This window comes from Chelon labrosus (genome assembly GCF_963514085.1).
Source record: "Chelon labrosus genome assembly, chromosome: 17".
Lineage (NCBI taxonomy): Eukaryota > Metazoa > Chordata > Actinopteri > Mugiliformes > Mugilidae > Chelon > Chelon labrosus.
In genome coordinates, this window is record NC_140350.1 from 22,477,769 (window position 1) to 22,489,864 (window position 12,096).

The window sequence follows — 12,096 nt, forward strand, 5'->3', positions numbered from 1 at the left end:
GATTCTACATTATAGTCAATACTGGATGAATGCCTGCTGTTGTGTGTGTGTGTGTGTGTGTGTGTGTGTGTGTGTGAAAAAAAGAAAAAAAAATCCAAAGTGCTGCAGCCTGCACCCAAAAGCCTCCTGAAAGGCTCTCGCATGCGCACACAGAGCGCCGATCGGTACGTATGGAGCCAGGCGGCGCTGACGTGTACGTGCACACATTCATACCCTCTAACAAAGACATAAGACCTCGGCACAGATTTGAGGTTTGAAATATGCAGCTCCACCTCCCCAGAATACACTCCGACACACACTAGTACTCAGACCGAGCGCGTGCGGCATAGTACATCCAGAAGAAATTAAAAAATTATGCTCAGCCTGTCCAGACCAGTGCAGAGAGAAGGACTCGTGTTTTTTAGGATTCTGAAATGTCATGTGGCAAAAATAAAGCTGGTAGAAGAAAACTAAAATGAGTGGGACACAAAAAAAAGATATAGAAATGTAGAAATAGATGGCAGATTTGGACATGTTGAACTATTAAAAAGTTAATGGAAGTATTAAAGAAATGCCACATAGAGACTTTCCTAAATAAATTAAGTTACATTGGGAATAAACAATAAAACATCTCCTTGCAGCTATTACAACTCAAGATCAAGCAACTTCAGCAATTTATTCCAATTTTGTTTCATCTCCTGTGTGCACTGTCCTTAAACTGTCTGCAGCTGCAACACTGGGATAAATAAAGGATTATCTTAACTTGGGAGAATGAGAGAGCTCAAACATCAACAAGATAAATAAGTTTCAGGCTGATTCCTGATTTCAGCACCATTGACAGAGCTCTCAGTCGAGCACAACCGATCTAATTATTCTGAACACCTCATGTTGCACGTTCAGTATAAAGTATAGCCTCATAAATCATAATTAGAGTTATTTTAAACTAAAAGCTAAACACCTTCATGAAGGAATGCCACTTGAAGCCGGAGGTCCTACTAGTGAAGTCTAGGGGCAAATCGATCTACCCCGACTTCACTGAGATGCAGCAGCCTGTTTTCACAGAACAATGGCAGCGCCCATGGAGATGCACACCTTGAATGTTAAAACATAATTTACTAGACTATAAAATGCATGTATCTGTTTTTTTTTTGGTCATACTAGATATCATCACATTATCACATTACATGACTTTTGCGTGAGGATATGTCGCCATAATCTCTCTGCATCAAGTTATTAGATGAAGTGTAGCCTAACGTTAACGAGTCTGACAAAGAGAGAGGAGGTTTGCTGAGCATCTACCGTTAGCTTTCAGCACAGAGAGAAGTATATTACCTATTGCCGGTGGAAAAACTTTGGGAGACCTCAATTTCGAAACAAAATAAATATTATCTTATCGCGGTCGGCCATGTTTGTTGTTTATGTTCAACTTCGTTCTCCTGGAACGCTTCAAGGTCGCATCTAGTACACTCCGAGCGGGAAAAATCTGACATCCCAGCTTTCAGGGATGCAGCATTAGTGCAGGATTACAGTGCATTCACTAGTGTGCCTAATAAACTGGCAAGTGGGTATAAATGAGCGCAGGAAGAAACACATATATTTGTAATATATTCTGGGAGCAGACGATTTGTTTAATTCAGGGAGATTCAGGAAGTTTGAATTCTTTTAAGGATCTGCATCTACATGATACACTGCATATGAGAAGAAATCTTTCCAAATTTCCAAGGTAAACCCATTAACTGTGAATAAAGATGGATGAACCATTCATATAACGTCATTCGCTTCCTGAAGAGCATTTTGAAGCTCAGTGTGGTGTCTCTGGCAGTCGCCATCTTGGCAGCGTCTAACTCCCTGCCATTTCATAAACGGGCAAAGAAGTGGAGCTTGAGTGGAGCTTAGGTTGGCGGTCAGCGACCTGTGAGGGCACCCACCTCTCAATCAAAGCGTACAGACTGCTATCTATGCATAATTTGATATCATTTAAACAGGGGACTCACATAAAATGTACCTTGTAAAGTTGTCATGAATGCAGAACTTAAAACGGTACCAGGCTGTGAACATAATTTCTCCTGTAAAGTTGGACGTCTGCTTTTGGAGCCGGCCTCAAACTGCATCAGCTTTTGGCACTTCCACGTTGGCTTCACTTTTTTAGCCCCGGAGGTTGCTTGTGTAAACCCGATTGTTTTTAGATTTGAAGAATCACAACAAAAGGCACGACGCAATAAAGGAATCCAGGATTACATATTGTTTTCAGGCCCTGCCGTGCAAAATAGCAATTTCATGCAAATCATGATCGCATGTGGTGGTTGGTCTCTCTGTGTTTTAGCCCCGTGATAGATTGGCATAGCCCATATGTTGCCCAGTGGCAGCGAGGATGGGCTCCAGCCACCCGCGACTCTCTACAGGCAAGGCAGTAATAGCTACGAGATGGATGGATATGTTATTAATGACAAACTGAATAAGTATGGGATGGTCACACCCGGATTTAATAAACACTGTCTGCTGCACAAGGGCATTATTAGAGGTTACAAAGAATAAAGTGTTGGTTCTCAGCTTTGTGGACACCTGCTACACTAATTACGCTATTCATCTCCCTCATATATAAGTTTTGCTCAAGTGCACAGGCAAATTTTAACCTTGCAAAATCCTGTCTGGCAGGGTTTCTCTTTATGCGCCTCTTTCAAATCGTGTGAGTGATAAGCTAAAGCTGCGCAAGGTCAGCAAACAACCTTGACTTTATCCATGGCGCTCGGGAGGATTTGAGAAATCTCAGGTGCGTAACTTCACAGGCAGCTCAAGCTATGATATACAGTAGCTTTTCTCCATTTAAAGAACAATAAGAACAAAAATCTAATGCAGTGATGGGACAACAGCGCATGGCGCAGTGCAGGACGACATTTTAAGGATATCCACGTGCCGGAATAAATTCAAATAAAGAGGGACAGCACTGGCTTTCAGTGGCAGGGACACAATGCAGACTGGAGACTTAAAGGGCAACACACCCTGGCTGTGTATCCCTGGAGTTCAGCTCTAGACATCAGTCACTCGTCTGTCACATGGGACAAACATGCTCACATTTCTACAAAAGCATCATAAAATCTGACAGTCGTGCACGTGTGTCACATGCCGATACACCGATTCTTTACATTTCAATCCTGCTCCTCCAGCTTCCTGGCGGGGGTGAATGTGCGGTGTGAGGTAGAATGATCGATAAAGGTTCCCAGTCTCTGGTTTCGGGTCACGACTGGTTGTTATTTACTGTTTGGTTTGGTAATCAATAAAAAAAAGTTATTCTCACTCTTCTTTCTTGCGCCGAGCCTGAGACCAGGTTTTCAACCGTTATGGAGCAGTGCATGAATGAGTGGGTCACCGGTTTGTTTGTGTATTAAACCACGTGAACATCCAAAAGAGTACGGTAAAATTATTTGTCTCTACTGTGGTAGATATTCCACGCTCTGTGGACTACCTGATGGAAGCCTTGATAAAAGCGGGGTTTTGTGCAAACTGTGCAAAAAAAAAAAAAAAAAAAAGAGTTTGCATACCGAAGCACTTCAACCCTACGGTTCCATCTAAATGCAAAGCATGTCACAGTGAGCACAGAAACCGGAAGCCAGAGCTGTTAGCGCTAGCAGTCCTAGCAGTCCTAGCAGTCCGAGTACGGACAAGACGTGTTTTGAATTGAAATGCAATTAAATGCATTTTTCCAGACATTAAAAGAGCTTGAGTTTACAATATTCATGTCTTTGTCTATTATTTTTATTCTTCTTTCTTGCACCGAGCCTGAAACCAGGTTTTCAACCGTTATGGAGCAGTGCATGAATGAGTGGGTCACAGGTTTGTTTGTGTATTAAACCACGTCCACATAAAAGAGTACTGTAAAATTTGTCTCTACTGTAGTAGATGTTCCACTCTCTGTAACGTCGTCTTTGAAGGGTCTCAGTCATCCAGGTCACGGTGAATCCAAAAAACAAGGTCAAACTGAGGCAAATGGAGTTTTAGGGTTTCTTGAAGATGCTTACTTCTGCATCCCTAGTCACGTGAGTTTCCACAGATCCCACCAGTCACAGGCTGCAATTCATTTTTAAGGGAAACTGGTGATATGAAGTGTCAAAGTTACAGCCGCCATCATGTTTATCTGTGACATCGGTTGACTTTCAAACGGGTGGTGTTACCACCGACGTCAACGAGCACTCAAGCAACACTTCAGCTGCAAATCGTCGTCAGTGTGTCGTCCCCGGCGCTCGTCCTCAAGGGCTGTGCAGTCTCGCAGCCCGGGACATTTTGTTGTGTTTCTGGAGAACACTCGATCAGATGCAGGTCAGCGTTGTGGAGACGAGTGGAGGCTTTTTACTCAGTCAAGCATGTACGACTCGAGATAAGAGAACAAGAGGCAGGGAATGAGTTGTTCTGGGGGGGGGGGAGGAGGGGGGAGGCCATCGTGATACGGCCCTCACCCTGCAGCCCCCTCTGCAGCCAATCTGTGTCGGCCACGGCGGCAGAAAGAGAATGAATGAAAACCCCTTGACTACCTTCTGGAAAATGTATGAAGGTGAGATGTGGAGATGTGATCCAGGCAGTAGCCCATATCCATTCTGTCTTGTAATGGAAATGTGACACGGTGGGTGAATTGTGAAGTGTGAACGTATTGACTCCGTCGGTGTGTGTGTGTGTGTGTGTGTGTGTGGTGGTGGCTGAGGGGAAAAGATTGGTCCAGCCGCCAGGAAAAATAAATAAATAAATAAATAAATAAATGGAAAGGGGTGAAAAACATATAGATGAGACAAATACACAGCCCTCATCCTGAGTTGGGGAGCTGAGATGGAGATACAGTGAGAGGTCTGCAACGCTTCCAGTTGCAGCTGCACTGCAAAATTGATCACTTGGCCCCGAGACATGTTGTGGACAAAAAAAAACAAACAAAAAAAAAACAGCCATTACTTCAGAAGCACATCCATTCACAGCTCTGGGTTTGCCACGTTGGGGGGCACGAGGCCAAAGAAACACGCTGAAGGATTTTTTTAAATATAATTTCCCCTCAAATATAGCATCCATATGTACTGTATGTGAGGCATGACAATCTATAAATAAGCTATTTGTGATTCAGTCTATGTATGCTATATTTAAGATATATGAATCTTATGAACCTTATTTTGTGCTCCATAAATTAAAAAAAGACTATTTGTTTGTCTTTTTACAATAAATACACTATATCTTTAATTTATTTCTGCAACTCTAGCGTGATCCCTGTCATTATTATTATTATATTATTATATTTTATATTATTATTATTACGTGTGGCAGGTGAAATAGTCAATCAAAATGACTGAGCAACGAACTGCAGTTCCTGAAATGGCCACTTGAGGCTGGCTATGGAAGTGAGCCAATCCCATAGACTGTATATAAATATGGACGATGGAACAGCTCCTCTAAAGTGAAGCCAAAGCAAGTAGAGCTCCCCCTGGTGTCTGGCTGCAGTATAGGTCATATAAGCTCCGCCTCCTCCATGTTAGCGGATGGGACCTGGAACGAACTAAAACACTAAAATACACGTCAAATAATTTGTTTTCAAGGATGGTTTCTGTCATTTTAAGTAGTTAATATAATGTTGATGCATGGTCAAGAGTCAGTCTTTTGAATAAGTTTCGTTTAAGTTGGTTATTTGACGCTATAGAAACAGGATGTGACATAATGGCGACTACCAGTCAACCAGCTTGGTAAAGCGGTCTTATGTGGCCGTAATAAATAAAAAAACAAGCGTATAATCCAACATTTCTTTGTAACTGGTGGAAGTAGAGCAGAGTGTAGTATGAATTAAATGAAAATGTGAGTGAGTCGGGCTCCAAACTTTCAAGACTGGGAAAATAGCGTCAGTTTGGGCTATGCAAGGAAGTGGGGATGTGTTATCCATATGTATATACAGTCTATGGTCATTCCCCATAGACCTTGATATAAAACGTTCAGATTTACAGCAGAAATAAACATGTTTACAGCCCCACTGATGACAATTGTACACAATTATATCAAGGCTTAAAGTTATGCATGCTTTGAGTCACGGGTTCGTTACCCTCTCACCTTAACTTACCCTCCACCTGTTTGCTCATTTTTGATTTTATCTGGGAGACCAAGAAGGTGACGCCTCTTTTTTTGTTTTGTTTGTGGTTTTTATTCTTGTATTTATTGTGTATATGTAGATTTTTCTGTCATTATAGGTCATATATGGTATGCTGAGTGCCTGTGCTTTGCTGCTGCAATATCCCAGTTTGGGATTATAATTCATATATCTGTCTTACTTGTAGTTGTAGTTCTTTTCCCAATGAATGCTAATCTAGCGACCCATTATCGGCCAGTTTCATGGTGTGAACAGGGTTTAAACTTCTGGGGGACAGATGTTAAGACGAAAATGTCTTCAATAAACTCCAGAAAAGTCCTCTTGATTCAGCTCGTTTTTTCAGATTAAACCATTTTCCTATCAAACCTTTCATACCAAAGATATTCCTACGGTCTGATTAGTTAGAAGTTGTGGTTTCTATCGTGTGATGAGGTGTTACCCTCTCAAGCAAAGTGCCTTCTGACAGTTGAGGTCAGTAAACTTGTCACTAAACTCAGGAACACTGAAAAGCAGAGGATAAAGACGATCACTCCTCATCACTCACCTCGGTCCGTGTCGTACAGGAAGACGAACTTTTTCCAGTCGTAGTGGTCGAGGAGGGACAGCAGCGCCCCCCGGATGGACGGCCGGAGCTGCAGGGTGAACTGGCTCTCGCCCTCGGTGGGGAAGCTGGGCGTGATGAGGGAGATGTGCAGGGCGCTGCAGAAGGACGTCAACGTGTGGACCGAACGCTTGTCGTACAGGCCGAAGATGGCGAAGACACCGCGGGAGTACTGGGAGCAGACTGGGGGAGGAAACGACAAAATGAACGAATAAATATGATGAGAGGGAAGAAGAAATGAGATTAATGTAGAATTAACAGCCCATAGGGGCCAAGAGGACCAGGTAATCTCATCAGTTCTCAATAAAATGATCAGCCACAACATTAAAACCACTGACAGGAGAAGTGAATAACATTGACCATCTTGTGACAGTTCAGCGTTCTGCTGGGAAACTTTTGGACCTGGTATTTATTCATGTGGATGTTACTTAGACATGTAGCACCCACCTAGACCAGACCAGACACCCCCAGCTTGTGTCAGGCTGCAGCCATCCCCAGCAGGATGCAGCCTGACACAGGCACACACACAAAAACGCTTTAGGAACAACTAAAAAAAAACATGAAGACCAGGACAAGGTGTTGACCTGGCCTCCACATTCACTAGATCCCAAACTGATCAAGTATCTGTGGGATGATCCACAGAGGCCCCTCCCTTCAAAGACCCCCCCACTAACAACATCCTGTTGCCAGACACCACAGGACACCCTCAGAAGGCCCATGTCCATTCTCTGATGAGTCACCACAAGGGAGACCTACACAATATTAGGAAGTTGGTCGTAATGTTATGCCTGATCTATAATTAACCTATATTTTAACCCAAAATATTAATATGTCTCACATGCTATGATTTAGTTTTGTAAAGTGAAATCCTTTAGGTTTTACACAGCCACCTGGAAACATTTAGAAAATGAGTTTTCATTAATTATTTCCACATCAAGCGTCAACAATCGACCAAAGATCGTGCTGTGAATTATTTTCTCTTATTAAGCACATGTTCCTCCCGAGATAATCTGATTGTTTAGAAGCAAAGACATTTATTATTTTTATTTATTTATATTTTTTTTGATAAATGAAGGCTCATTAGCTGAAAACTATTCCCAGGCACACGAGCGGTTTTCATTTGGCTCGAAATGAGCGGGAGAACTGGGCGGTTAACGCGAGCAGCGATAGCCATCCCCGTCCCAGGGACGCTCAACCCGCTTTGAATGACATTTGATTGGTGGGGGGAAAAAAATATATAAAAATCACCGCAGCAATGAGCGCCGCCGAGCACCGCGACCGGGGACGACATAACAAACCATTATCCCGCTGATTACCGCTTTAAATCCTTTCAAGAGAAACCGGCGAACGCGGTAAACACAGATCAAAACCAAACGCATCCATTTCCTCTGACGCTTTCATCTCAAAAAGCCGCTCTCTTCCCCCATTTAAACAGCGACAACAGCACCAACATTTGGTTCCCCTCGCTGTTGTGTAGATATATTCCGGGGGACGTATTCCCCCCATTAACAAAACGTTCATGTCGCGCTGCTTAGCGACATAAAAACACAAAACGTCTATTGTGTTTTATTGGTCAGACTTTGAAATAAATGGAAACTTTGCATTTGCATAAAGTCAAAACAATCTGCACACACACACACACACACACATATATATATATAAGTACACAGTGCATCCTGCTTGAGGAGATCTTCTCATTATAGAAAGATTTGGCTGTCTGCAAGAGTCGCACTATAATTGCCTGCTCTTTTTACCCACACAGAGAACAACAACAGAAAAAGGGAAGATAATGAGCATCCTCTGCCAGTTTCCGGGTACGAGCAGAATCAGAGCGAGCGGCAAAACTGAAGGAAGAGCTCAATATGTTCCTGTTGTTCAAGGGGGGGGGGGGGGGAATGGAGGGTGGGAGGGGAGGGAGGGAGGTAAACAAGAAGGCTGCTTTACTGACAAACACATTGTTTCCATGCAGCGTGCAGCACTCCACTGTAGACACAGAGACAGAGAGAGAGGCTGCGTCGGTTTTAATATCCCTCACTGAGACGAACAAGACAACAGTCAGAGGCAGACAGGGGAGAGTCGCTCTTCTTCTGCTGTTCTACACACAATTAAGGTGCATAGAGGTGCTGGGTTTGTTGTAAAATCACAGCTAAAGCTTGCTCCTCCTCTTGTCATGACGCTCTTGATGTCAGTTTCATCTTCATGGAGCCAAAGACCTTTCCAAAATGCAAGGAAGTATGAAAATAAAAGTGGTTTCGTGCAGCGGTGATGTTCCTTTAAGTCGGCTTTAAACTCTGAGGTGCTCAGAAATCCACCTTTCCGACGCTGGATTAGCGGGGCCCCGTGTGTCCGACCAGTTTAGCCTCGGAGGCTCTGAGAGGCCGGGAAGGGTGTATACGGGTTTGACGGACGGCTGAGCCAGCAGGAGCGCCGAGATCTGAAGAGACCTGCTCTGCAAAGAGGGCACACAAGCCGAGAGCAGAGAGAGCTTTCTTAGGAGTAGTATCAAACAGATTGTAGATGTTGGCATTTTCAGGTGCGTTTCAGTTCGCTAATTTGCTAGCTAGCAAGGAAACCGACTTAATCAGCTCACTTTCACCTCTGTGGGTGTTTGTTTGACCGTTCAGCAAAACCAAAGTGCAAGGTCCACATTGAACTGGGGCCTTTCTTTCTGTGTGGAGTTTGCATGTTCTCCCTGTGTCTGCGTGGGTTCTCTCCAGGTACTCCAGCTTCCTCCCACCATCCAAAGTCATGCTTGTTAGGTTAATTGGTGATTCTAAATTGGTGTGAGTGTGAATGGTTGTCTGTCTCTCTGTGTTAGCCCTGCGATTGACTGCAGACCTGTCCAGGGTGTACTCCGCCTCTCGCCCGATGACAGCTGGGATAGGTGGTGTAGCATCAGGATCAGCATCTTTCCTGCCGCACGACTTTACTCTTTAGATTTACTGCTGAAACTTGCTGCAAAAATGCAGCATGTGCTACCTGTCCAGCACCAAACACCTGACAGACAGAGTTAGCGTGTAACATCTATAGAGGAGCCTTCTGCAGCTGAAGAGACAGACATTGCCTTCGTGGGCTCCATGGAAACCAAAGCAGGTAAAAAAAAAAAAAAGGCAGCGAGTACTAGACATTCATGCATCAGGCTGGACAGAAGCATGACTCAAAATGTTAATGCTGCTTTTTATTTGCATGCAAATAAACTAAAATATTCCTCACAGCTTGTTTCTGCTGCCCCCAAGTGGCCACAAGTATTCCTGCATGATAGATTAAAGGAAATACATTAAGACATGCTGCTGTTTGTTTTTGGAAACGCTTCATTCACTGAGTTGTATCTTTAAATACTTTCAGCTGGACTAAAGTGAGTAAAATTCCCACAACATTTTATCATAATGTCAAACAAACTGCTGCTGTTATCTGCACATGTGGCCACGCATGATGTCTGAAGAGCACATACAAGCTCCTACTGCTCCACACTGAGGGGGTCGGCTGGGGATGGGGGGGGCAGAGAGGGAGACCACTCAAGCAAGAAAGTACTCCAGAGGTTGGAAAATCCACACAACCCACTGATGTCCCCTGGAGGGAAGGCATGACACAGAAACACACAGGCGTTCATTTCTCAGGATCCTCACGCGTCCACCAGCGCCGGCTCTCTGATGCCCGAAATATAAATTGAAGTCGTTATAACAAAAGTTCAGGAGCGAGACCACGTCCCGTGTCATTCTATTTCTAACCCACTCCCCCCCCCCCCCCCACACACACCCTCCCCATCCCTCTCTTTTCCTCCCCTTCCACTTTCGTCTTTTGCTACAGGAACCAGGGATGAGAAGGAACCGGAGCTTCATGAGACATGGCCCCTTTCCTCCCTCCCTCCCTCCGTTTCCCTCACGTCCTGTGTACCAGTAAACTTCCTTGCATCAATTAAGACGTGCTCTTTCCTCGTGAACAACACATTAATATAAATGGGAGGGAAGCTGAGATACTTAAACCTGCTCCAAACTTTTCTGCTGCTCCTGTTTTCTTTACGGTTTTAGATTAGATTTATTGTCACATTGGACACGTTTAAGTCCAAGATAACGAAATGCAGTTAGCATCTAATGTACATATGTACAGATATGGGTTTAAGTAAAATTAGAAACAATGACTATTGACATCAGGATATGTGCAGACACTGCCGCAGAAACGTGTAACTACTCTATGTGCTGCAGGCTGTATCAGTAAAATAATATTTTAATTAGGTGAGGGTCGGAAAAATCCAAATTTGTACTACACATCACCTTTATTACAAGAATAATAAGCACTGACAGAAGGTTTTCGGATCCTGAGGCAGCTGTCCGATTGGCAGCCCTTCACATGTGACACCTCTGAAGCCGACTGTTCTTCTTCACCGTCCCGTATCCCATAACTGCGAGCGTAACAAAGGCCTCCTTCAAGGTCACATCTCCGCTCTCTCCGGAGCTGCCAATGAGCTCGCCGCGTCCAGAGAAGCTCTGGCACAGAGGAAAAGTACGACGCGGGCGCACGCTCCTCGCCAAATGGCAAATGATGAGTGTTATCCATTTCATTAAAATAGATTGGAAGGAGAATTCTTCAGGGCCGGCTGACCAGCTAACGGCCGCCGTCGCTGCTGTGGTGAGAAGTCTGAGGATCACTTCTGGATTTCCAGTAACTGAAAGGAGAACTTATTTTATCCTCCGCATGCAGGATATGATCGTAGAGGCCAACAAATTGGAAGTACTGCTGTGTGCACTGCGAAACATCACATACAGAGCTATGAAAAGGATTTCAGAGTCATAAACAGGCATCTGCAGCAACGAAAGGAACAAGGAGTCCTGCAGCTTCCATCCTGGAGTAATCCTGGGATGGCATGAAGAGACAGGAGGCCTCCAGGAAGACTAAACCCACATAAGAACTGTGACCGGTTCTCCAAGACGCTGGAGCGAACAACCTGCCAAGTAGATCAGCTGCACCGGCCAAGTTCACACTGACAATATTTCTTCCACCCAACAGAAATCTGATCTGACTCTAGTCTGTTCTGATTGAGGTGGTGACATTTTTAATCAGATTATTAGTCAAATACCAGCTGACCGATGCCTGATATCGACATGATTAAAGTAAGGCAAGAAATTTAATGTGCTGTGATCACTGAGCAGCTACAGCCGGCATGAACTGACTAAAGTGCAAAAACCCATGATTTTTATATTAACTATGAGAAATTGTTGATTAGACAGAAGTATCAGCAATTCCCTCGGTGTCAGTCGGCTCATTAGCTTAAGTTTTGGTTCAGTACAACCACTCGACCTCATATCCAGCCTCAGAAATCAAAACAGAGAGAAATGTTGGACTCAGATTTAACAGATGGCCGGGAACACGACTCGAAGAAATGTGTCTGAAGCGAACTCTGTAAAGTGATGAA

General features: G+C 44.0%; 1 protein-coding gene across 3 annotated transcripts in view; it reads right to left on the bottom strand.

Annotated features, from left to right (window-relative positions):
* The window catches only part of LOC311502426 (glutamate receptor 4), a gene marked incomplete at its 3' end in the record, with an annotated part of 134,472 nt that overhangs the window by 65,968 nt on the left and 56,408 nt on the right, over positions 1-12,096 (bottom strand). For all 3 annotated transcript variants that reach the window (XM_084564640.1, XM_084564639.1, XM_084564641.1), the window contains exon 3: positions 6,630-6,869. In XM_084564640.1, coding sequence (XP_084420766.1) covers positions 6,630-6,869 — 240 coding nt within the window. The remainder of the gene's footprint in view (positions 1-6,629; positions 6,870-12,096) is intronic.